Genomic DNA, 26,622 nt, shown 5'->3' with positions numbered 1-26,622 from the left:
CCATTTTCTTCACGTCAACAACAGCTGAAATATGAAATCTGCAATATCGGATGAAGATTGGAAAGCAGCTTGTGCCGCTGCTCAGTCTGAGTCTATAAATACACGTCTTAAACTATTACAGCATGAGCAGTTAATGCGGTTACACCAGCAAATTTACATCAATATGAGAAAACCATTCCACATATCTGCACAAAACGCCGGGGGACGGAGAGGGACGTTCTTTCATCACATTTGGAAATATAGGAGAATAAAGCTGTAAGAATTAAAGATCATTTCTAAATCAATCTTACTGACCCGAAACTTTTTAAAGCAGAAATGAGCAGGCGTGCATTGTGTTTGTTTTATGTCAGAAATGTTGAAAGGCCGAGCACTAGTCTGTGGATAAGACCGACGTTATCGAGCCTTCAGTTAGAAAGGATAACAACCATGCTCGAGATCAAACAGCAGAGCTTTCAGACTATATGAAGGACTTTTATTATGTTGAGGACTTCCACTTCAATGATCAAGTCAGTGACTGACTTTGTGGGCAATGTAGTTTCTGAGCATGAAACACTGTAATTGACTCTTCCAGTGGTTTCTATACTCAGCACTTATCACAATTCAAATACTCAACTTCAATAACTTTTTCAAGACAGGAGAAGCATTTCTGTTTCAGATAGTCTTTTGTTTATTGTCCATTTCTTTACTCCATTTAAGTGCAGTTAAAGAAATTTAGACCCCAGAATGTTTAAAAAATATATTCTGAGGTTTGATTTAAAAACATATCAGAATTACCCTTTTTTTTTTTGTTTTTTTGTTTTTTTCTTATTTCTAGGTGACGTTTGACCCGGAAGTTTTCTTCAACATCCTGCTACCTCCGATCATTTTCCATGCTGGATACAGTCTGAAGAAGGTGAGATGAGTCATGTGGAACGATGGTCTGTTTGTGAGCTGAACTTTTTCAATAACGATAATAATACATTTTATTTGTAAGCGCTTTTACAAATGCTCAAAGACACTTTACACATGTGAAGATCATAAAATCTACAGTTAAAAACAGCTCTTTTGATAAAGAGGAACACATGCTGAATGTGTTGTTGTTGTTGTTATGTGGTCCAGGTGCACATACAGTACGTGCTGCCACAAACTGCTGTCTCATTGGACAGGTGGTTCTCAAAGTGAAGCCTTCATTGGACAGAGAGGGAGCGTGTTCAGTGTTGACTGAAACACAAGTGGCTCTTCTGAGGGGAAGTCCAGAGCAGATGTCTTTCTCTTCCTCTCTACCGTTTGTTGTGGCTAGAATAAAAAAAAAAAAAGGGCTGACGCTGACAGTCGGAGTCAGGTTGGTTAAATTTGGGGAATTCTTTTGGTGGATCTGTGGTCTTCATGATTAATCCACCAACATATTTTCAGGTATTGTGTAAAGTGTGAGAAGCAGCAGGTCGTAGACCTCGAGCGGACAGTAGCTGCTTCAGATCCTCGACCTTGAATCAGAGGAGAGTGAAATGTGTAAAACAACTGATTGCTTCTGATCTGTGCTCATATTCTGAGTTATAATCCAGCGATGGAGGATTAAAAGGAAGATAAAGGAGGAACAGAAGTTCAAGAGAAATGGCTGATGGTCACTTTCTCACTTTAAAATAACGTTTTAAAAACATTTAGAGTATGAGCTATACGTTGTGTGTGGAGGATCTTCTTCACAACCTTTGTGTGTTTAAATGCCGTCATGGCAGCACCTTGTATCTTCAGTGCAACCACTTGAACAGAAACGCTAAAATCATGTCTTAAAGTTTATCAATCTGGTGAAAGCATGAATAATGTTTAATACATGAAATGAATGACTTCTAAATGATTATCAATATGGAAAAAAGGGGGTTATAATTAAAGACGATGCCTTAACCTTAAAGCTCTACAGGCTTACACAACATTAAAAACTGAATCTGTGAGACGGATTAGTGAGAAAGTTTGATGGTTGAACTCGAGCAGAGTTAAACTTAATTCTGTTTGGGTTTTTCTTAATTGTTCAAATGAAACATTTTGAAAATGAATAGAGAAGAGGAAAGATTGTGACATGATTGTCTGACATGATTATTTTAGATTTTTATTTGGCTTTTATCTGTTTTTGGGCCTTTATTGGAGAGATAGGACAGTGGATAGAGTCAGAAGCTGGGAGAGAGAGAGAGAGAGAGAGAGAGAGAGAGAGAGAGAGAGTGGGGAATGACATGTCGGATCAGAACCACAGGTGGGATTCGAACCCGGGCTTCCTGCTTCGATCTGTACATGAGGCCCCAAACTAACCGCTTGAACACCGGCGTTCAATGAATCTACTTCTGTTTTATCAGCAGTTGCTGCAGAACCGCTCTATGGATGTTATTATGGCCCTCATATTGTTTCACACAGTTCATAATATGGTGTTATATTGGATTGCGTATTTCGTATTGTATGGCATCGTGTTGTATATTGTGTATCATATAGGATCACATATCCTGTTTATGATGTAGTGTATTACATTGTGTTGAATCATAAATCATATCCTGTAACATATCACACATATCATATAGCATCATATAGCATCGTATCATGTCGCTAATCTTATGACATTATAAAGTGAGTTATCCTGTGGGTGCAAACACTAAGACATCCTGAACACAAAGTGAGTACAGCTTCTGTACACCTACAATAATAAAAAAAGTAAAAACTTCAAATAAACAACGTGATAACACACTCGACCATTTTGAACCGGCATACCGAACAGTTTGATTGGAACTTTTCTCACTGATTCACTGAAGCCAGCTTAGATCGGTCATTTTGTCTATTTATAAATATATACAGTTTACTGCAGGGCTGCATGCAGTGGATAAAATGTGATATTATAGGTTAACAAATCAGTTTATTAAATCTGAATGAAACATTTATTGCCCCCTGAGGGAATTTGCCTTTTAACCAAGAGCATAAAAACACAAGTGGAAAAGACGTTGAAAGAATGAAGATATAAAAGCAGGAAAACCAAATCTGAAGCCTCTTTTTATTTGTGTCTGATCAGTTTAATCTGTGCCAGCTATTAGTCCTCTGTTTTTAAGGGAACGAGATGCTGGGAGTTGGTTGTTTAAATCTCTCTGACATACTGAAGCTTTGTACCGACGGGGTTGTTTTGTTTTTCTGGTTAAAGTTTAATTCAAGTTGGAATTTGCTGAGTCAGACGTCAGGCCTCAGGAAACGGGAAGCAGGTTGTCTCAGTCTGTTTTTAAAGACACTTTGTTCTACAACAACTACAACTGTTGCAGTGAGATTTTTGGTGTCGACATCTTCAGATGCAGCGCTCTGCTTTATGCTTGTTGGGTTGTTTTCTTGTTGTTGGATTGTTGTAGTAAAACACACAGGCCTGTGTAAATGTGTGTATGATTATCTGTCATCTTACAGAAGCTTTTCCCCCTTTCTCTTCATTTTTTAATTTTTTTATTTTGGATTTCACAGACGTTCCTCCTGCCAGGCACTGAGGAAAAGTCTGTTTCCTTTTAGAAATCTGAATCAGCATGTCGTTGTGTCTGTTTGACTTCTTTGCAGAAGATCAGCTCAGTGGAAGTGATCCAGATAAACTCTCGTGTTTGCTGTTGATTTGTTTTACAACCAGTCAAATAGCTGAACGTGTGTCTGTGTCTCTCATCCTGTTTAACAAGTTTCTCACTCAGCCGCATCCTTAACTGACCTGAATGCTTTCGTCTCGTGAGACATTTAATCTCATCGAGTCCTTCACTTAAAGCTGATGCTCTGGAAAATAAATAACTTAAACTCAAGGGAAGTTTTGTATCAACTGACTACATATCCAACTCATCAGACAGAAAATAGAATTACTTAATAATTCAAATGGATTGAAGTATCTTTCTATACACCCTACAATGAAAGAAGTCTGTTTATGAGTCTGCATGAACAGAAGTTTCAGAGAGATGGATCCAGCCACAACAGGTTATTTAATGAGGACAGTGCTTATTGATCATTGATCAGCAGTGTGTTCCATGTAAATATGCTGAATTTGGCACAAAAGCTAGATTTCATCTCAGCACACAGAACAACACACAGTCTCACAAAACAAAATGGATGCATTGTAAAACTTCAAATAAAAGCCCACCTCAATTTAATGCCCACTCACTTTAACGATCCTGATGCAGCTGCATATTTGGATGAATAAAAGCAGCCCTCAATCAGACGCGCCTACATGCATTTAATGTTGATAAATTAGCAGATTAACCGTTTCTGCAGAAAAAGCAGAGAGACACAAAATATACTTCAGCATCTGTCCAGGAAAGACCTAATGATTCTGCTATGTGTAGCAGCTGTGCTGCAGGTTTGTTTATACACTGTTTTAAAAATGAGTGTTTTTAAACTTGGACACTGAACATGACCTCTGTGTGCAGAGGTCATGTTCAGTGTTCTTACAGGTGTACATTTGGAATTATATAGTCTTTCCCTTATTTGAGGTTAACTAGTTTTTGATTGTAAATAATTAAAGGACTGTCTCGTATTGAGGCCTCTCCCAAATACAGGCAGGCTCGTTATAGACTGCTTCTTGAGCTGATCATTTTTGAGCAGAGGAGGGCGGCCACACCCATTTACAGCATATATGTTTCAACACCTGAAGAGGAGACAGATATTATACACGAGGACATGACTGGTTTGTTTTTAATGTTGAAGGTGAAGATGTCACAGTCTTGATACAGTATTTGCTGGTCATGTGCTTCTATAGACGCCACTGTTTGACTGGATTCAGTTGTACTTCTCGATCAGTCGTCGGCTTGTTCGTGCGCTGGTGTCGATCCTGTTGTTTTTATTTTTCTGAATAAAATCTTTGAATGGTAGGGAGGGCAAGGGCAAAACATAATAATGTAATATGGAAATAATGAGGAGAATAAGAATGATGAAGCAAAATGTAAAAAAAAACCCTGATGCATTTAAATGAATGTAAACATGTTAATAATGACTGTACAGTGTCTGATCTCATTCTTTTTTTTTTTTCTTTTTTTCGTCTGGTTGCAGAGACATTTCTTCAGGAATCTTGGCTCCATCATTACCTACGCTTTTCTTGGCACTGCCATCTCCTGTTTTGTCATCGGGTGAGTTTTTACGAAATGTCCGATGACATGAGGAGCTTTAGGATTCAATGTTGCCGTTGTAATAAACAGAAACTGGCTCTTTGATCTGTAGCCTTTCATTTGACTCACCTGTATGTTTTTTCTTCTGCAGGAACCTGATGTACGGCGTGGTCAAACTGATGCAGGTAGTCGGACAGCTGACGGACAAGTTTTACTACACAGACTGTCTGTTTTTTGGAGCCATTATCTCTGCTACTGACCCAGGTACGACACAAACACGTGCTGACCACGGTCATACGAGGCCTATAAACAAATGATCAGTAGGGCAGACTGATGCTTATTTTAAAACTCACATTCAGTGTTACAATGCTGGATCCTCATTCTAAACGTAGTCAAAGTTTCAGATCTTGAGGTCTGTTGAAGTACTTCCATGATAAATCTGCAGAGGGCGCCATAGTTCCCCGATATTAAGCCATGAATTTCCGAGACAGCTTCAAGCCTTTACTCAAGCAGCCCTCTTACATACAGTAGGCTCTCTTCCCCCAGCTACTAGATACTTGGCAGCCCCGCAGCGTTCTGCCCCCTCAGAAGGCTTCTGGAGAGCTGGCCAATCAGGAGAAAGTGGGCACAAGGGGAGGGGACCCTGAAGGACACAGTGAAATTGATTAAACAATAGATGTACAATCAAGTTCACATGATGGATTTACAGACATTGAAATTAAACTACTTAAGTGCTAAAGCAGTTTTTGATATCTATAATTATTATTAATGCTACCATTACATGTGTCTACCAAAGCAGTAAAAATATCAATACATCTGTTTGTTGACTGTTTTTCTTTTTAATTAATAAATGTTTCCAGTGACGGTGTTGGCCATCTTCAATGAGCTCCATGCAGACGGGGATGTGTACGCTCTGCTGTTTGGAGAGAGCGTAATGAACGATGCTGTGGCCATTGTGCTGTCCTCGTAAGTCAGACTTCTGCTTTGTCTCTCACAATAGAAGTCCTCTGAAAAGGGATTGAAACTGGGAATATTTTGTGGCTCTGGGAGCTTTTCATTCCTGATGCTGGAATTTAACAGGGAGGTGAGAGAAGGAGACTCACTTCTCCTCCGGAGGGAGAGATGGCTCTCTGGCTCCCTCTAGTGAAGGCTCAAAGTCTGTTACACTATTTCTGATTTTTTTTCCTCTCTACATGTAAGAGAAAATTATCTTCATAACACACACACACAAAAAAAGAGCCAAGCAGTGTGTTTGATAAGGAGATGAATCAATCCTAAACAATGTTGATTAATTGGTAAATTTGTGGCTTTTCTTTTCAAATTTCAGATCTATCGTTGCGTACCAGCCCAGTGGAGCGAACACACACATGTTTGATGCCTCAGCTTTTTTCAAGTCCGTGGGGGTGTTTCTGGGTATTTTCAGCGGCTCCTTTGTGATGGGTGCAGCCACAGGAGTCGTCACAGCGCTCATATCCTTCCTCTTCTACCTACTTTCAACTGAAAATACAAATATCAAGTCTTAAGTTTCAGATATGTGGATGTGTGAAAGGTGTAATTTGTTCGAGATCTTAAACTGTGTTGTGTCTTTAACTTGAGTCTCACGTCACAAAGTTCACCAAGCTGCATTGTTTCCCGCTGTTGGAGACGGCGCTCTTCTTCCTCATGTCCTGGAGCACCTTCCTGATGGCCGAGGCCTGCGGGTTCACAGGTGAGCTGTCAAGGAGGAAGGAGGAGGGTTCACATTTGGGAAATAGGCAGGATGTTTAAAGAAGTCTGCATGCTCAGCTTTTTTGAGTTCTCTCTGACGAAGTAAATTACATTTTTATAACTTAGATTTCGAGGAAACTCAGTGTTTTTAATGAGAAATGATTCTGTAAAGTCTTAAATATTTCTCTATCTGGACTCTTTGTATTTTTATTTGTTATTAGTCTTTTTAATGCAAGGTGAGGCAAGTTTATTAATATAGCCCATTTTAGCAACAAGGCCATTTATAGTGCTTCAGACAAGACATCAAAAGCATCATTATAAACTCTTTTAAAGAGGACATTTAAAAATCATTATACAAACTTTAAAGGAGAGCGTTACGTTGATTATACCGTCTTGACTGATTGAATGTGATGGACTAACAACAGGGTTGCAACTTGAGTTACAATATATACCAACTGTCTAAAAAATGACTGTTTGACTCGCACCATATACATTTGATTTGTCGATTGAAGACATTATTTGTCAACTGTTAAGAAAACATTTGTTCTTTCTCTTCTTTAAAAGTATATTGCGACTGGTTATGTTGATAGTTATTATATATATATATTATATTCATACTGTATCTCATGATACAGTCAAAGCATACTTGAGTCTGAGGAGGTTATAGTGCTTTAATACGTTCACTTTGTGCAACCCTCCTCACATCGACCGTTTATAAAACAATGATCTCATAAAGGCAGCAGAGGGCGCCCTTGCTCTGGATGATGCTGCAAAATCCCTGTATCCTACATTTCCCATAATGCATTTCATCATAATGTCTTTTTTGACTCTCTCAATAATTTTTTTAGACTCCGTGCACCAAATTTAGGATTATTTTTTAAAAGATCCTGGAGTAGTTATACTCGTCACCTGAGTCTGCGGTGTGGAATAAAGACATGGAAAGATGTGCTCATTTAAATCAAAAACATTATCTTTCAATGAAACCTGTATTTGTAACATGTTGAACATCTATGTACAGATTCTGTTTTTTATAGCTTTTACATTCAACTTCCTCACCTTGTTGATTATGCTGACTAATGTGTTAATGAGCTGTTTAAAGTAATTGCTGCTAAACCCCCCCCCTTATCCGTCCAACGTAATCCGACTGTTATAAAATGAAATATAACGGGGATTAAGATGCAGATGTGCAGCAGATGTGCAACAGATAAAATGAACTAATAATTTGATGCACAGTAGCATCAAAGGCAGTCAGGGGAAAAAGCTCATCTTTGTTTGGGCTGTTGTGATAATTGCTTTCCTGAATTACACAGCCCACTCTGTTTATTGCAGTTCATCTGTTTGACATTGTTTGAGAGCTTTGTTATGTGTGTTAATTTGTTTTCTGTTTGTGACTTGTGCAGGTGTTGTGGCCGTGCTGTTCTGTGGCATCACACAGGCTCACTACACGTACAACAACCTCTCTGAAGAGTCCACGAAACGCACCAAGCAGGTAGCACACAACCACTTAATGTACATGAAATTAAATCTCCCCCTTTTGTTTTCGGCAGTGTTGACCCCCCCCCCCCCCAAAAAAAAGTCTAAACAGGGTGCCAGATGGATCAGTGTTAGCCCGCTGTGACCTTAATCAGCATACTCTGAGGACATCCCTCCTGACTTGGCTGTTTAGTTCCTCAGAGGGGGTTCAGTCTTAAGGAGAGGGTACAGATTAACACCTCGGCAGCACGCAGCGTGACACCTTCTGGATCAGCACTCTTAAGACTCTTGGCACACTCCGGTTTCAAAGAAAGCAGCACATGGAAAATACAACTACAAGGTTAAAGTCCTGCACTTTGATCAGTGGGTCTATTTGGAAATACTCTGAGCAGCATGGAAAGAAAGTTGGTGCAACACAATACTGCATCCTCTGTTTTAACAAACGACAGACTTTAAACCATCAGGTGATGTGTTCACCTTTAACTTGGGGTATGTAGTTGGAGTACATAATCCTTAAAGCAAATCTTTTAAGTCAAAACTTTATTTTTAGTCAAGCGAAGGTGTCAGATAAAAAAAGAAATGAGTTAGGTACGCTGACATAACATACTCAACCTTACATGTCAAAGACGTTTGTATTTAGAAAAAAAAAAACTGCAAAGAAATAACATGAGGCCTGCGTCTGTCTGTTTTTTTTTTTTTTATTTGCCTTTAGCAAGACTTTATCCAAAGTCCCTGTCAATGCAAATCCATGCATTTGGACAGCTTTCATAGCGAGAGGGACTGTTCTGTATGAACAGCTTCTGCAAACCTGTTTAAATAAAAAGACACATACAGATAAGATATGGAATAGTTGTTGTTTAAATCATGGACAAATGTGCGTTGCCATTTACCTAAAGTGCTCAAACCTTTACGAATGCTGGGAAAGACTCAGGAACAGCTGTCGATGTTGTGCTTTGTCTGTCAGCATCCGTGTCCAATCGGACTTAAGGCTGTTGGTTTCCACTTCCTGACGTTGTGTCCTCCTTTTGTAGATCCTTACTTGTGTCGTACTTAATCTTTTGATGTGCGTCGCTTGTGATAAAAGCGTCTGCAAGATGAATTGGAGAACTGTAAAAGAGGGAAATCCGTTTTGCACAAAATTGAAGGATTTCATATTTTTGCTTTGAAGACTTTAACAATCTTAAGGAATGAATCCACACCCACTGAAAATAGAGTCAACTAACATTTAGGAAAATATCATTTACATAATTAAGTTGTTCTTCTTTAGGTTCTTGAAGCCTTATTTGAGAAACGCTGCCTTAGGTTAAGCGTGCATTTTCATCGCTATACGAGGAGCGAGGCTGTGCTTGTTTTGTATCTCCTGTTCAATTCTAAAAGTCAGCTCTGTAATCATTGCTGCAGCCTGAGAGTAAAGAATAAACAACTCTCCAAGCTCTCAGGATGTTTTTATTAAACAGCACAGTGTGGTAAATCTTGTGGGAAATTCTCAACTGAACATTTTAAGGGGGTTTACTTTGTATTCTTGCATCTCTAAATTGAATTACTCATGAATATTATATTTCCTTGCAGCTCTTTGAGGTCCTCCACTTCCTGGCAGAGAATTTCATCTTCTCCTACATGGGTCTGGCGCTGTTCACCTTCCAGAATCACGTTTTCAGCCCCATTTTCATCGTCGGGGCTTTTGTATCCCTTTTTAAAGCACTACAGGAATGCCTTTTTATGTTTCCATAAAAAACATGAAGAGTTGCCTGAAGCAGTGGAATAAAGTCTGATAATGATTTGAAGCCTGGGCTGTATTTTAAATTAAGTTACAGCCTCTTTGATCCAGAGATGTTTCAAGCCCTTGAGCCCAAAGTCCAGACTTTTTGTGGTTATTAAATTTACATCCAAAAGGAGGTAAATTGGTCTCATTAAGTTTTGGATTTTTTTGCTTCTCCAAGTTTCCTTTCATGTGAGTCAGATCACCCTGCTACTTGAGTACCTGCAGATTTTAATTGTTCAGCCAAACACACCTTGACCTGCCTGTCAGATTGCAATATTCATTGGAAGAGCTTTCAACATCTACCCGCTGTCCTTCCTCCTCAACCTCGGCAGAAGACACAAGATCAAGGGAAACTTCCAGCACATGATGATGTTTGCAGGTATGGAAATGTTATCAAGGTCTGTAAAGAAGTTTTATTTTCTCTAAAACATTGCTGATTATTGTTATTATTACTCTGCCTCCTCCGGCAGGTCTGCGCGGAGCGATGGCGTTTGCTTTGGCCATCAGGGACACAGCAACCTACGCCCGGCAGATGATGTTCACCACCACGCTGCTCATCGTCTTCTTCACTGTCTGGGTGTTTGGTGGAGGGACCACGCCCATGCTGTCCTGGCTGCACATCAGGTGACATTTCATTTCTGTTATGTATAAACAAATCTAAGTATATGCTCATAAACACAACAGTAGCAGCAGCTACTAGCAGCTTTAGAACAATTTTCTCAAATAGTCAAAATCATGAGGTAAATGAAGGATCTAATTATGATGAGAGGTTTGACTTCTGGGCAAACTGCCCATTATTTTATGAATTAACTTTTCTCTGTAAACAAAGCGAAAAAGACTACAATTAAACATTTAAAGCAATAATTCCTTTTCAAAGTCTGGCGTCTTTAAATTAAAAAGTTATATTTAAAGAGTTCAAAGCAATAAATATTTAAAGATTTATTATACGTTTTGTAAGTTTCTCTTCAAAGAATGTCCAACATGCAGCAAGAGCAAGAGCTCGCAAGTTAGCCAAAACTAGCTTTAGCTAGCTCCAACTAAATTTAATGATCTTTTTGTATTTATTTGTTATTGCAGTTTTTGTGTAAATAGTTTTTGGAAGTGATCCTGGTGCTAGTATGAGTTGAACGTAACCCCCAACATGAAGCAAAACCTAGTTCCTATTTTAAAAGAGGAAAAAAAATCTCCTGCTCAAGCTAATGAGCTAGCAGTACCTGACTTAGACTAGACTTAAATCGCAATGTCGTCATCCGCTTTTAATCATTTTACATTATTATTATTACATCATTTCTTGTAAATGAATTCAGTGTGTTTGTTAAAGCATATGAACAAAAAAGTAGCAAAACAGATGTATTAAGACTTTTGCTTTATAACAATTAAGTTGACATCCTAAACAAAGTTAATATGAAAAGACGCTGAATGGTCTAGATTGCCTTTCTGCTTGCATACTATGAATATTATCTTCAGTAAATTATAGTTGATGAATGGTTGCTCTGTTTTTGTATAAGTTTTATTTTTTCTGGTATATTTTTCCTTTTCAGTCCCCTTAATACAAATTGTGTCATGCTGCCTGATATTAATGTCCAGGAGGTGGGGCTAGAGCGCCCTGCTGCAATACTTTACATTTTCTATTATTCATAAGATGAAAAAAAGGAATCCTGCTTGTTCTGTTGCTTAAAGATTCTTGACTTAAATTTAAGATCTTTCCTGAGTTATTTATCGGAACATAATATTGTTAGGCCACAAGCTTTTCACATCCTGTAGTGACTGGGGCTGTGACGCTTTGCATTCATGGCTTTGCAAACCATCCTCGGATTTTGTATGACATTTTGTTACACCAGGAGCTTATTTGCCATGACAAAGCGGATTATGGGCTGATGATTTGTGTGACAACAACAGTCTCAGCCTGAGTGAACTGGCTCTGTTTAATATGAGTAATGCCTCCTCAGAGCGAGCAGGAACCATTGTGTACGGTCGAGGTTTAGAGCGCTGCCAAGATCACCCCCATGTAACTAGTTCCAAAGGCGTTTCTTGTCATCCTCTGTATATGTGCTGAAATGTGCCCTTTTTAAAAACAATTTGGGGCAAAGATTAATTTGATGGTCGTATAAAATATAACCAGCTTATAATTCATATTTTCCCCTCTATGTATTGCTTAGTATACGACATTTCAAAGGTGTCATTTATGAGAAATATTGACAGAGAAGCAGGCAGATGAGCAGCTTTTGATGGAGGACTGTTGCTGGGATAGAAAACGTCTGGTGTGAGAAGAGACACTGCTGGTTTCTGTTATTAGGTTGTTTTTTTTTGATGGATAGTTTGGAAGCACGTAGGCGTGCAGATTATCACGCCGCCCCGGCAGAGCTGCTATCGAGAGAGAAAGAGACCCAATGTGCTCCAGCTGGGTCAGAGAAGAGCTGCTAATCCGTCACTCCAATGGAACATTTTGGGTGCATTTGTTGTAACTATGGTTACGTGTGCAGAGATTATTCAAAGGTTTTGCAGCCTTGGTGGTTTGGTAGAAAAGTTTGGATTTTGTGCAGCCTAAATATATGCAAATAAAAGAAAGGCTTTATTTTCTGAACATGTTTCTATCGCTTGCAGCACAAAACCAACATTTGAAAGAGCTGTGTCTACTTGCATGCCAGTTAAAATAGTATAGTGCTAAAAGAGGAAGAAATGGGGAAATAAGCTGAATTGGCCATAAACAAGTTATTTAAGAAGTCTGAATGGTTGCTACAACACGAGTGATGAATTTTAGTGCTGAAAGAAGCTGAGTTGGCCTTAACAAAAATGAGGTATGAAAGTTGAACTAATAGTTAAAAAGGAAGTGCGTAGAAAGTTTATAAAAAGTAAAAGAATTTATTACATTTAAAAAGGCAGTTTAAAAAAATATGTTTTTAAGAAGTTGAAACTCTGTGAAAAACTGAAATATCATCTAAAGACTTCCCAAAAGATGTTGCAATACTCAAATGGGAAATGAAACTACTGGAAAAGGCAATAAACAGATAATAAGTGATACAAGAAGTTCTAACAGACCTGCTCGGATTGATGAAATATCAAAGGAAGCTGAAGTCACAGTCATAAAAAACCTCGTAAAAATAGTTAAAAGTTAGCATTTATTACAAGTTCTGCCTGTAAAATGTTAATATAGTTATGATTTAATTTATTTCTTAATTCATGATTTAATACAGCTATTAAGCGGTTTCCCACAAGGGTTTCAGAAGTAATAATCCTGATGTAGAGCAAAAGTCATCAAACACAATCTGTTGTGGTTCAATCCTGGATCTAATTGGCAGTCATGTAACAACAATTATTATCTTAAATCAGGGGTGTCCAAAGTGCGGCCCGGGGGCCATTTGTGGCCCTTGAGTGGATTTTTTGTGGCCCTTGACTTCAAATCGAAGAATCAGAAGATTTTGGCCCCAGGCCTCATCAGATGGCATTATTCGTTCTTTTTTTCTTTTTCATGTTAGCGAGGGAGACCTATAAAAGCCCGACTATTCTTTCCAAAAAATTAGAACACAACAGTTTCCCACTGCAATTAGTTATTGTGTATTTACAATATTTTTTGAAGAGGTCAAAATACAAAAAGTTCCTTCCAATATTTAAAAAAAAAAACCCTGTGGCCCGAGAGCGATTTTAACGCGACAATTTTGGCCCGCAAGAAAAAAAGTTTGGACACCACTGTCTTAAATGGATGTCTTCAAACACATATCTGCATGCACCTGCAGAAAACATTGCCTTCTAAGACTTCCCTCTTACCTCTCAAGGTGGTTGGCAGCCACATGTCGCATGTAGCTGGTGCTGGTGCAGTGACGTCATTGCCGAGTTAAGAGTTGGGCGGGTTCGGGACAAAGGGAAAGTCTCAACAAGAAGTCTCTATCACAAAACACTGGCTACAGAAGAAGACCTGAAAGTCAGTCATCAATCCAGCAGACTATATGTAGAGTGTGATAACACTGGATAGGGAACGAAAGCACAGTAATTTATCATATCAGCTTCTAGGGTTAGCCATTTTGTAAAAGATACAAATAGTAAAAAAGGCAGATTGAGGGATAAAAGAGTTTCAAGAATAGCTGCTGCAGACATCATTCACTGAGGACCCGTTGTGCTCGCCGTAACTGCACAGATATTCATCAGTAAAATGTTCAAAACAGGAAACCATGCTAAAAAAGGTTTGAACCTTGAAGCAGTAAAAACAAAACAAGTATTATAATAAGGAGAAGTCTTAGAATAGCATTCATACTGAAAGAAGCTTAAGTGAGACAAGTGAAAATGGTCGTTAAAACCAGAGTGTAAAAAAAAACCTGCAGAAGCTGAAGTGCAGACAAAAGATTGAACAAAATTTCGAGAGGACATCAAGACTGTCACTTTCATTAAAGGGATACTTCACCCATTTGCATGAAGCTGTGTATCATTAGAAACATGGTAGTAGTGTTGAATGGTCGTGAATCCAGCCCTCATTTTGCCCTGAGATGAGAAAAATATGTTTTTCTTTGCTTGAAAGTTTTCTTCATGTGATGCAAAAAGCGTCATATTGCATCACATGAAGAAAACTTCCAGGCAAAGAAAAAAAATATTTTTCTCGTCTCAGGGTAAAATGAGGGCTGGATTCACGACCATTCAACACTACTACCATGTTTCTAATGATACACGGCTTCATGCAAATGGGTGAAGTAACCCTTTTAACGCTGTCACAGAACGCTGAAACAAGTCATCTCATAAATCACTTACAATGATGTATGTGATGATACGATCAGAGTCCCAGAGAGAAGAGATTAGAACGTCAACAAGGATAAAAATAAACAATGTAAAATAGGATTTCATTTTTCATGTGCGAGCCTGAACATCTGCCCAACCTCTGGGCCAAGTGTGAGGATTAGTTCATGTCCCCCCAAAAACAGAGGATCAGATTTGTTGACATTTGCTGTTAGAGACGCTGATTATCTGATTAAAATATATTTTATGTCTTCTTACCAACGCTGCAGCAACACACCCTCTCATCCTGATACACGCTCATGTTACGTTAGCTGCTTTTTTAAATGCAACTAAAGCCTTTGATTCATGAAGAAAAGGAACACTTTTCTGTTGCACTGTGATTGTTGTTGTTCCTCATCAAAGTAAGATATCTACTTTTACCACAGAGATGCTAAATATACCTTATACCTTGTGTTTATGATGTGACAGAGTTGGGGACACCGACGCGTTGCAGAAAGAGCGACATCGACTGGGAAAGTGGGAGTACTTCAGGTGCTGTTTTTACGTGTGTGGGAACTCTTCGACTGCAGGTGGTGTTGGGAAAGTGTGTGGTTGGATCTGACGGGGATCTTTTTTTCTCACTCTTCACTTCTGTTTTTTTCTAATTTGAAGGGAACATTAAGTGCCCGTGAAGGGTTGTGAGACTTCAAATCTTGAAATTACACGTAATCTTCAAAAGCTACGTCAGCTGGTTTTGTTTGGGATATATAATTGATTCTTTAGGGGAAATAATGTGTTTTAAAAACTTGTTTGGAGCAGAGGAACTTCTGCGTCACGCTCCAGACCAGCTGTGTTTGGAGGAGGCGCCGCTGCATAAGCAAGGGCTTTTATCAAGGCTTTCTTTGGGTGATGTGGCAAACTGGTTCTTTGTTGTGTCTCCATGGACTGTCAAGAGCCGTGCAGGCAGAAAAAAACCAAAAACAAATCAAACAAACTGCATCTCAAGGAAGAAGCTCGACAGACACGTGAGCTGATGTGAAAGGTTCGCACAAAAGAGGAAGATTAGAAACCCAGAGCGTGCGTCGTGATAGTTCCTTTATTTTTTACTCTGTTTTGGATTCCCTAGAGGACAGAAAACACCGCAGACAAGATGGTTTACAAGGTTAATTTGTTGGGTTTAATGAGAGGGGGAGGGGAAGCTCAAGAATGGGATTAATGTCAGTGAACCCCCTCTTATTTAAGTATGTGTTTTTCTACACACGTGAAGGGTCTTTGCTGATTCTTGTCACAGGAAATGTGCAGACTGTTCCTCTCTCTTCCGGGGGCCCCCCAACAGTTGTGTCTTAATCTCAGGGGCAGATTCCTCAGAGATCCTTCGTAATGCTACACCAACACTCCTTGTGCGTCTCTGTTTTTGCAGATTGTTGACCTCCATGTGACCTCTAACCTACTGAAGGTCCTGTCCGTGTAGTTAGGAGGGGGTGTTAAAAGGCAGTCGGTTACTCCCTGCCTGACCGTCTCAAGCTGCTGAAGAGCAAATCAGAAAGACAAAAGGCATTACCTGATTCACTGAATGTGGATATTTGCTCTGTCATGGAAAAGTCTAAAGATGAGCGTGCACATCATTTAAACCTCCCACTGTACGGTCAGTGTCAGTCGTAGATTCCTGTAGCCATGAAATGTTACACGTCTGCTTTGGCCTTGGTCCTCAGGGATTAGACTCAAACACGCTAGAGCTTATGTGAATTAAAAGGGCCCCTGTAAAATCTGCTCGTGTTTGGTTTAATCCTTCTCTGTTGGTAAGAGACACCAGGGGGGAAATTATTTAAATGAAACCTCCTGTTAAATAAAAGTCTGCGAAATGTTGCTGCACTACTGAACAGTAAGGATTGGAAGTTTATAAAATACATGAATTTTATTCTTATTCTAAAAGTAAGATAAGAATTTAATACCACTTTGATGCCTGTCTAATAACAAACCCGACGTCTGCCAGCAGATGTTAGCTTAGCTTAGCATAAAGATTAGTTTGGAGTCAGATCAGTCTCAAGACAATATTTGTACACAGAAGGATTCACGATTTATATTTTAGGATATATTTATAGATTTCTTTTAAGTACGTTTTTCAATACATACAAAAATATTGTGACGATGATATTAATGATGAATAATGTCATGTATAAATCCAGAAGATTCACAAATGTTTTTCTGACGCACTCGTGAATATTTCTTGTTTTTGAAATATTTAAATGGAAATCAAGTTGGATAAAATATTGCCACAAAAATGTATCTTCATCATGACGTGTAATCAACAATTGGCTAATTGCTGGTGACAAATATTGTTTTTTTGTTATACATTTATTTTTTGATACGTTTCTCTAAACAGATTGAGAATAACAAATATTGAAAGACATCTTGTTTTTTTAATATGTTGAAAAAAAATTGCATTTATATTCGGGCTGTCAAAATAATACATATTGTTATTGATTTATCTCAAAATATTAACAGTAAGTCACATTTTTAATCACAACCAAATAAAAAATGGATAGGCTTTTATTTTGAAATGTGCTGTGTCTTAAGCTAAAAGTACTTTGCCTGCTGTTTAAAGTCAACCCTGCTTTTATTTTGAAATAGAGTAAGGACCCTCTGGTAGATTTGAAGGGAATGACTTTAAGTTAACCGCAGGAATAGGAACTCGTTACAGATCAAAAACCAAAAGAGAACCGCGCAAAGGAACAATAACAAATGTAAACGTTTGATGCCATGAGGTGGATGTGGCTGAAACTGTCTGAGAGTATTTTAAAGTGAAAGGAGAAGATTTAAAGATGAAGCAGTGTCAGTCTCTTCCATCACTGTGACTACAGGGAGACACTGTGGCGGCTTATCTATGGTGCGCTTAAAGGGACAATAGAGCATGTGATAATTTCAGACCTTAATAAATTGTGATGAGCTAATTAATGCTAACAGTCGTAATTTATCTAGAAGTACAAACATTTGAGTGTGAATCGCAAACAAAAGAGTTGTTGATAAATAAATCCTTGAATATTTTTTGTGAATCCTTCAGTTGTGCGTTTATTATTTTTGGGATGAAAAGGTCCTTAGGATTGAGACGGGGTAAATAAGCCTTAACCGCATGCACATCTTTTGAATGCTTCATTGACTAAAATGGGTCAAATTTGACCTAAGGGGAGCAGTTTATCACTAAAATCACAGAAAGATATTAAAATGCTCTTTGTGTCATTCACATGATTTTCTTGCATGCTAAAATGTTTCTCTCTGTCACGGGTTGGGGGTCCTTATGGTGAATGAAAAGGTTTTGGTTTTTGGGTCACAAGATGAAAATCTCTCCCTTATCAACTTTTCTTTGACTCATAAAAGGTGTGTATGTGTGTCTGTGTGTGTGTGTGTGTGTGTGTGTGTGTCGGGGCTGAATGATAATTTGCAGCATTTGTGAAGCTGCTGAAAGCTGCTTTTGATGTGTGGGCTTTTTAGGCTACTTCACACACGAGCAAAGCTATAAAGAGAACACATCTACATCCTGTATGTGCAGAAGCGTCAAAGCTTAGTGGATCATTTTTGTGTCAAAGTAAACAGTCTATAAAAACTGATCAAATGCAAACCGCACAGAGAAAGAAGAGCAGAGATTATAAATGGAGGATGTAGAAGCCGACCAAAGACAACCAAATGAGTTAAAGTGCATTTCCTGAGTGGTTAATACTTTCTTTTTATTGCAGGGTTGGTGTGGATCCGGATCAAGAACAGCAGCCGTGTGGAGACAGCTTCCAGGTCTTGCAGGGGGTGAGGACGTCACTCAGAGCTCAGTTCATCTTTGTTTAAAGTCTGTGCTGCACCGGTTTTGCTTCTGCATTTTTGTGTCCAAAAGAAGCACAGTCAGCAAGTCAGAAGATGTGCAAATCGTTCAGTCTGTCAGGAGAAACGGAGGCTGAATCTGCTGAGTGAGACAGCAGAAGCAGATTAGTATGGTTCGTTATGGTGTGCGATATGCTTGAACTTCGTTTCCGTTGTGTTCTCTGGTGATGAACAAGCTGCGTCCCCTCTGTCGTGATGTGATTTTGGGATCATTGTGATTACTCATCTCAACATGGAGCTACAATATGTGGCATGAAATTTACCTGCAACCTGTTGGGACTTTGTGTAAAAAGAAACACAAAATGTTATGAATTAATCAATTATCAAATTTAAAAAAAAAATTTTTAAACTGTAAATAGAACAGGTGTTGAACGTGAGAAATGTTTTAAACATATTCTGAATCTGATGCTGGCTCTGTTTGAAATGGGCCTGTAAAGCAGAAAATAGAAAACAGAAATAAAAATATATAAAGTAATCTGCATCATAATAAAATGTTAGCATGCATTATAAATGAAAGGAACTGAGACCTATAACGAAGAAGTATTATCGTTATTAAAGGCAGGTACAGTTGAATTAATGAACTGTAATTAATCATGTTCAGATGTTATTTACTGTACTCAAACACTATCACAGGCGGTTCTACCATAAGATGGAACAAACATCTGTTCCTCTTAAATGTGCTGCATATTGGACTTCTTGTAATTTTTTTCCTGTTTAACTGAACTCAAAAACAAACTGTGACCCCAAAACCGAGGTGCCAACCGAACCATCTCTCCTCTATAACAGAAGTATAAAAGCAAATCAAAGGCAGGATACATTTAGCCCGATGTTAGCCTGGATTCAGATCATTTGTAAAAATATAAAAAGTGATTAATGTTATTGTTTGTCGTTTCAGGATGGTCCCCAGGCTGAAGGACAAAGTAAGACCAAACAGGAGAGTGCGTGGCTCTTCAGGCTGTGGTACACCTTTGATCACAAGTATCCTTTTGGATGTCTTTGAATGTATCACGAGTTCTTTCTGATGAAACGGTCGGGAGGATAATCCGGGGCCTCGTCTCTCTTTGTCCGCCGTCTAATCCCTCACAATCAAAGTTGGTTTCTTTTATTGGATCATCCTGAATATGGGATTAAAATAATCTATAAAATATTTTCTCTCCCTGTTCAGACAGGCTGCAAAAACAAACTTGAGTAAATCTTTTTTAGCAGCCCTTCTTATATTTCCTCCTTCCTTCCCCCCTCGGCTGAACAGTTGTATCCCGAGTGGCTGCTTGGAGTCTAGCAGCTGTGTTTGACAGAGGAGACTTTCTCCCTGGTGACACGTGCCACACGCAGCTGAAACCAGCAGGGTTGAGAATCGCTGAGGTAAACATACAGACACAGGGGTGTTGAGTCACTTTATTTATGTGCAACAAACAGCTGGTTTAAGACAACTGAGTTAGATTTTTGTTTAAACGCTCTCGGACACTGAGCAGACCGTTGAGCTGATCGGGTCACAGCGAGCAGTGAGGACAGAGACAGAGTATTGGTCTTTTCCAAGAATGCAATAAAGCCTGACTAATGAAGAAAGAGAGGCAGAAGAAAAAAAAGAGGCGGAAGAGCTCACTAGTTCACTCCCAAAGTTCAGGCAGCACAAAAAGACTTTACTCACAGGGTACTGCACAGATCTCAAAATATATCCAGCTCAGTGACGTCACCTATCCTATCTGTTTCCTAAGAGAAGTTTTTAAGCCGAACCACAGCAGTGGAACGACCTAAAAACAGGCGAAGAGGAGGGGCTGAGACAGCAACAGCTATGTTACACTACTGCAGTATACCTGTCAGCAAGCGGTGGGTTAAAAAAAAAAGAAAGAAATACATCTGATGAGCTCATGACTCCATCGGCACACATTGGACGTCTGTTTTTCACAATAAGACGCGTAGATGACTTGGTGCTATGTAACAGCTGGTCAAGAGGCCTTAAACTCGCTTCAGCTCCAGCTACAACTAGGTTGACTAAAAGTTGGCTTTAGACACCATTTCCAGCAGGGCGGCCTCCATCGATGGGACTCCAAATCCCCCTGCAGTAACAGATGGGTTATGTCTCTCCGACTTCAGTTGACCAAAATAGAGTTACAAACTCCTAAAAGCTGAGACCAAGTGTCATACAAAGCTGTTAAAATTCTCGACTTTGGAAAATCTCTAAGAGTAAGTCGACTGTGGATTATTCAGGAAACTGCAAACCTAAAAGTATCCCTTGAAGAAGTTGGTATCTGATTTTAAACTTTTCCTCTGCATTTATGTAAAATATAAACCATCAGTTGCTGTGATTTTCCCAGCGTCTCTTCAAGTGCAGCTTGTTAATTTACTACATAAGTGCCGTCATTAGATGCAGTTGAAGGTCCTGAAGAACAACTTGCTTCAGTCTTTTTTTCTTTTCTTTTTTTTTTTTTTCTCCCCTGAGTCATTCAGGGTTCATCTTGATTATGGCGGCTTAAGAGGACAAGAATTGAAGGAGAGAGAGAGTGAGGATGAGATGCATCAAAGGTGTGGCAAGACCCACATAAACATGGGACACTGGAATCTGTGCCACACTTCAGCCCTCTGCTCTACAGATAACCAAAGTCCAAAAATGCAGAGTTTACTCTTTAGAGTATTTATTACATTCTTTTACAGGCATGAATGTGTATGTGGGTATGAGTGAGATGTTTGTGTGCATGTGCTGATGTATGTGGACATACTTTATATGCTGCAGCTGGATTTCTCCAACAGAGTTTTGTTGTATAAAATGCAATGATAATAAATATCTATCCATCTAAATTAAAATGAAATACAAAGTTTGTAGAGTCTGTGGTTCTCTATCAGTATATCAAAGGGAGCTTTCTTGCATTAATTGATTAATTTTATCAGCACGGATTAGATATCGACATATCCATGTAAGGTCAATAAATATTTACTGAGTTATTCACCACTGATGAATGTTTGAGTTACTGCTTCTAAATCGATCATGATGGTTTACATTTAACAGAAAAGATTTTCAAGCAGCTCCTCTCTGTGAAATAAATTGTTCAACTCTTTGGATCCTTAATAAGTGCTCAGTTACCTGAAGCCCATTCTGACGCACAGCGGTCCTCCTCTCACCTCCACGCTGCCTGCGTGCTGCGGGCCGCTGGCGAGCTGTCTGACCAGCCCACAGGCGTATGAGGTGAGTGTCCACACGTGTGAATATAATAACAGTAACAATATACACACAGTGACACTGCTGAAGGACCAGCCATGTGTGGAAAATGTGTGATCACATGGAAGGAAATCTGCACGTTGTGAAGGAGGATTTAAAGGAAAGTTTCTTTTTACACACTTTATAATGGCACAGCTGGAGTAGCCTTTTTTTTAAAAGTTACATTTAGAGACTGAATGAAGTGTCTCCTGTTTTACATTCAACAAATACAACTGTGTTATTTTCACTACATTGGTGATAAAAAACCTTTCATGTGTAGTCGAAGTATAAAAGATAAATATGAATTGGCAGCAGTTACCAACATCCAGCTACATGCAACTCTCAAACTCAATAATCAGCTTAATAGTGTTTGTTTAATTCACAAAATATCTGAAGAGTTTGACAGAGAACTGTAGACGATTTAAAGTATTTGTTAATCGCACTTAATCTCATTTTAATTCGCATGTTTAAAATTCCATTATTGTAACTTATTAGGGATCAAAAACTAAATGAAACGGGAAGCTAAAAAGTGAAATGTTCAATGTATTATTGAGGATATTACGTTTTGACTCAGCGGTGTCGTTCTTAATTCAATTTTCTTTTGCACCAATGTTTTGTGGTATTTGGTAAATGCTAAATTCCCATTTTTGCGACTCTTTTTGAGGGTTTTTTCTCCATAAAACTCCCAATATTTCTCCCATATTTTTGGCGGAGGCCATTTTTACAAATCTGTCTTTATATCATTTCACTGTTTTAAGGGTTAAGAAGCTGTCTACCTAGTCTCTAATGGCTAGTTAGTTGTTAGCTAGCAGAGCAGGGTGATATAGTGTCAGGAGATATGTGCAGTTTTTCGACTGCAAAAAGTTTTCAAATAATCATGTTAAGGCAGTATTTATTCTTTTGATTTAATTTCTTTAGAGGCTACGAAACGACTGCATGTAATGACATTTTAAACATGCTTTTGTTTTGCTGGTCTAAAACACACATTTAACTGATTTTTAAATAAGCTCTGACTGAATTGTGCTGTGACATAAATAAGAGTTTTCCTTCTGTGTTTGTAGCCGAGCTCAGGCTCTCGCTGAATACTGAATGGTCTTCTCTCCGGAGGATTGTAACACTGTCAAAGTATTCTCAGCGCCTGCCAGTAAACAAAGCACAAAGCCTTCAGCAAGAGAGAAAGTGGACAGTTAAGAAGCCTTTTTGCATTCAGGGGGGACAAAGGGCTCTTTTCAGCACCTCCTCAATGATGGTCACTGTTCAAAAAAAGACACTTTGCTTCAATATTTGAAATACAGAAACATCCATTCACGGAGCCGTCACACTTACATTCACTCCGGCACATTCTTCTTTGTATTTTTCATATGAAATACTTTCAAAGTGTCCTGAACTTTCCCTGCTCAGTAACCCGACGAGCCCTTCACTGTGTTGGACCAAACATAAACTGCATTTATTTACTGTTCAGAACACAAAGATATGGAATGTAATTCTCTTCTCTTTCTGGTATGATGCTTTCGGTTTCCCAGTGTGCAGCTTCCTGCCAAGCGAGCCTTGAATTTAGTGGGTTGTTCACTTAATCTGACCCGTCCAGGCAGAGCGCTGTGTCTCCAAATGGAAAGAGACGGGATTAAATAAATCTCCTTGCCTGCTTCCCCTTTGGTTATGGATATTGTGAAATGTTGAGGGGATAGAAAGGCTCCACAAAGGAAAGCTTCAGTGCCCCTGAAATTGTAAAGCATTATAACACGATGGTAGGATATTTTATTTAAGCCGTTTGAATAGTTACAAAGATACTTAACTCTGTTAAAACAAATTTAATATCACAAATCTGTTTGATACACAATAAAGGTAAACTAGCTCAAGATCATTATTTAAATAATATATAGATATTTAGATTGTTTCTACTGAATCTTGGTTGACAAATGTAATTTTAATTAAATTAGTCGTAATGTCATGATGTAGATATTCTACATTTGTCTTAATTTCTTCTAACATTGCTTTCTTGATACTCTTGAAGACAGTTGTTACCTTTTTATTCCATTTTAAACTCCATCGAGCAAACGTTTTAGTTTTTACCTGTTTTTAAATATGTAGCCTTTCACTAAACTTGATCTAAATTGGTATTTTTAGCATGAAATGTGTCTTTTTTTTTTTTTTTAGCGAGCAGAACTTTTACAAAGATGAATCTGGCGATGAAATGTGAAGTTTTATCACCGGATAAACACAATCACAGATGTTGAAAGTTTACGAGAGGCGAGCATTTGGCATGTCGACTGCAGTAATGACAACCAGATCTTTTACTTGAGTGTTCATTTCATTCGAATACATCCAACTGGCCTCTAAAGGATGAAGACATGTAACCCGATCAGCAGAGATTCGTGGGTTGCATCAGCTGTCTGGATGTTCGGTTTTGTAAGATGTTGCAGGTGAAGAAGCCGGATATGGAAATCCTGTGTTGGCATGGTTACGTTTGGTTTGCGGTTGCAAAGCCGGGTTGGCCGTATTAACAAATTCACGGGCGATCTTTTTATTGTGCGATAAGACGGCTCATGATACATCAGTCTTTTTATCGTGACAAGCCGGAGTCACGCCTGTTGAATAAAGTTGCTGTTAATTCTGAAAGACACATACTGATGTAATTAAGACTTGTATGTGCACTGGAAAAAAAGTCCTCAAACTTTTTTTTCCACTGGGGACAAATGGGATCAATAAAAAAAAAAAGTTTAAGTTTGTGTTTTTTTGTAGTGCACAGAAAATGCAGTGAAGACTTATTAGGATTTGTTTGTTCCAATTGGTCCCCTCGGATAATTGTTGGAAAGAAGAGGTTATGCAACATCTTGTTTTTTTTTCCCTCATCTGAATAATCCCTGCTGACCCGATGTTCACTCATCATGTTTCCCCCGAGGACACAGTCGGGTTATAGATTGTCAGCTGGTCAATTAGAGCTGCGAGAACCAATGCTGCTGATTTAGAGCCATGTACGACCCACAATTCAATGTGTGATTTAAACATTGGGTGTGAAGACTTTTATCACTTTTAAAACAAGTCTGTTTCCCAGCTGTCGTCACACGTAGCCCTTCACTGTGGGGTTTGTTTGCGTCATTTTGCAGCTTGTGGTTTGTAATCTTAACTTGTGTTTCATTGATTTTTTTCAGATGTTGCTGAGATTAACTTTAAGTTAAAGTCTTCTCTTCCCCCTTCTGTAAATCCATAGTGTCCCTTATGAGCCTTGACACCGTTAATGTCAGTCTGTTCACACTACATGTTTCCACTGTGTGTGTCCTACATCTGTGTGTGTGTGTGTGTGTGTGTGTGTGTGTGTGTGTGTGTGTCCCCTCATGTCCTGCTCCCCTCCCCCTCATGTTCCACTGTGCGTGTGTTTTCAGAACCACGAGCAGCTGAGGGACCACGACTCTGACCTCCTCCGCAACGACAGTGACATGACCTTCACGTTCGGTGACACGGCCATCACAGCGAACGGGGCCTCCGGTGGCGGTGCCAGCGGCGGCGGCGGTGGGGACGCAGCCGGAGGGACGGGTTGGAGCGTTAATGGGAAAAGGAGCGGCAGCACGTCAGAGGAGGCACTTGAGCGTGAGCTGGACTCCCGCGAGCAGGAGCTGCTAAGCCGAGGCACACGGCTGGTTTTCCCTATGGAGGACCACGTCTGACCCTCCCCTCTTTCTCACCTTCTCGCCAACCTTCCTGTCCTTAACCCCAGCCCAACTCGCCCCTCCGCTCTCTCTGTATGCGCTGAAAGCAGAGCGACCGTTCCCTTAGAGATAAGACGGCGTACAGAGAAATGGGAGGAAACAAGACGGTTAGGTGACAGAGCCACATCTCAGCCCCCAAGAGCAGAGCTCAAGGCTAATTTCATCTTCTTTTCAGATCTGGAGTTTGTTCTCCAGGAGACATGTGTCCTCTTGTACACGAGAAGATCAGAACTTAATGTTATTATGCTGTGATTCAGTTTATTCTGATTAAACAAAAGGGAAACTTTTATGCAGAAAAAAAAAATGGGTCAAAACTTCCTCATTCTTGATCAAATCTGCACTTTTTGAACATTTGACACTGTGTGTGTTCAGCTGTAGCGAAAAAGAAGTTGAAACATTTCCTGGAGGCCCCTCTCCGTCTTCATCTGACCTGTTCGTCCTCACGGAGCACCAGAAACCGTCATTGACATCAAATCACCTTTTAAACGATTACGTAAGGCAGAACACAAACTAAGCTTTAATGGGTCAAACTGGAGTCCTGTGGTAAAAATGAACCACTCGTGTGTGTTTGGTGAGGATGCCCTTTGAGTCCCACGTGGAGGAGTCAGTGTGAGGGCATGTGAGGAGGAGCTGCCCTCTTAGCGGCCTTAGCCTGTCATGTGTGAAGTAACAAGGCTGAAGAATGTGAGCATGTAAAAAGCTACAATACTGGACTTTGTTCCTCTTTGGTGAGACCGCTTCTGTAAGACCATTACACCCCTGGACTCGAGCAAATAGCATCTCTGGATCTTGTCTTGGAGCTGGTCCGGATCTCTTCCTGTGTTCTGGGCCGAACACGAGAAAAATTTAAATTGAGGTACAATCAAAAGAGTAATTTCAATGGTGTTGAAATTACTCTTTTGATTGTACCTCAATTAAAATTTTTCTCAGTAAATTATATATATATATATATATATATATATATATATATATAAAGGGCAGGCTTTGACAACCATCTGCAAACATGTTTACTTTGAGTTATGAGATACTTTAATTTTTGTTGGCTGTAACTAACAATTTTTTTAAACGATTAGTATGCTGATGGTTCCCCTGATAATCACGGCCTATAAAAATGAGAGATGTAAAAATTAAAAAAAAAAAGTCCAT

The 26,622-nt window shown here is 39.2% G+C and overlaps 1 protein-coding gene and 1 long non-coding RNA gene across 2 annotated transcripts in view; one reads left to right on the top strand and one right to left on the bottom strand.

Annotated features, from left to right (window-relative positions):
• Positions 1–26,350, top strand: part of slc9a7 (solute carrier family 9 member 7) — a 32,578-nt gene extending 6,228 nt beyond the window's left edge. Inside the window, exons 3-16 of the mRNA XM_079350357.1 lie at positions 815–892; positions 5,011–5,087; positions 5,218–5,330; positions 5,927–6,032; positions 6,394–6,535; positions 6,669–6,774; positions 8,174–8,262; positions 9,816–9,929; positions 10,276–10,387; positions 10,479–10,632; positions 18,441–18,504; positions 19,472–19,554; positions 21,652–21,757; positions 25,153–26,350. Coding sequence (XP_079206483.1) covers positions 815–892; positions 5,011–5,087; positions 5,218–5,330; positions 5,927–6,032; positions 6,394–6,535; positions 6,669–6,774; positions 8,174–8,262; positions 9,816–9,929; positions 10,276–10,387; positions 10,479–10,632; positions 18,441–18,504; positions 19,472–19,554; positions 21,652–21,757; positions 25,153–25,434 — 1,626 coding nt within the window. The 3' untranslated portion in view covers positions 25,435–26,350. The remainder of the gene's footprint in view (positions 1–814; positions 893–5,010; positions 5,088–5,217; positions 5,331–5,926; positions 6,033–6,393; positions 6,536–6,668; positions 6,775–8,173; positions 8,263–9,815; positions 9,930–10,275; positions 10,388–10,478; positions 10,633–18,440; positions 18,505–19,471; positions 19,555–21,651; positions 21,758–25,152) is intronic.
• On the bottom strand, positions 9,008–14,155 carry LOC306828110. Its single transcript, XR_013779705.1, has 3 exons — positions 13,774–14,155; positions 9,137–9,353; positions 9,008–9,054 (listed from the first exon to the last, which is right to left on the bottom strand). It is a non-coding gene; the product is annotated as an uncharacterized lncRNA (long non-coding RNA).
• Positions 26,351–26,622: the final 272 nt, after the last annotated feature.

The sequence above is a fragment of the Symphodus melops genome (genome assembly GCF_947650265.1).
Source record: "Symphodus melops genome assembly, chromosome: 8".
In the NCBI taxonomy this organism is placed as follows: Eukaryota; Metazoa; Chordata; class Actinopteri; order Labriformes; family Labridae; genus Symphodus; species Symphodus melops.
This window is presented reverse-complemented; position numbering and strand designations above follow the sequence as displayed.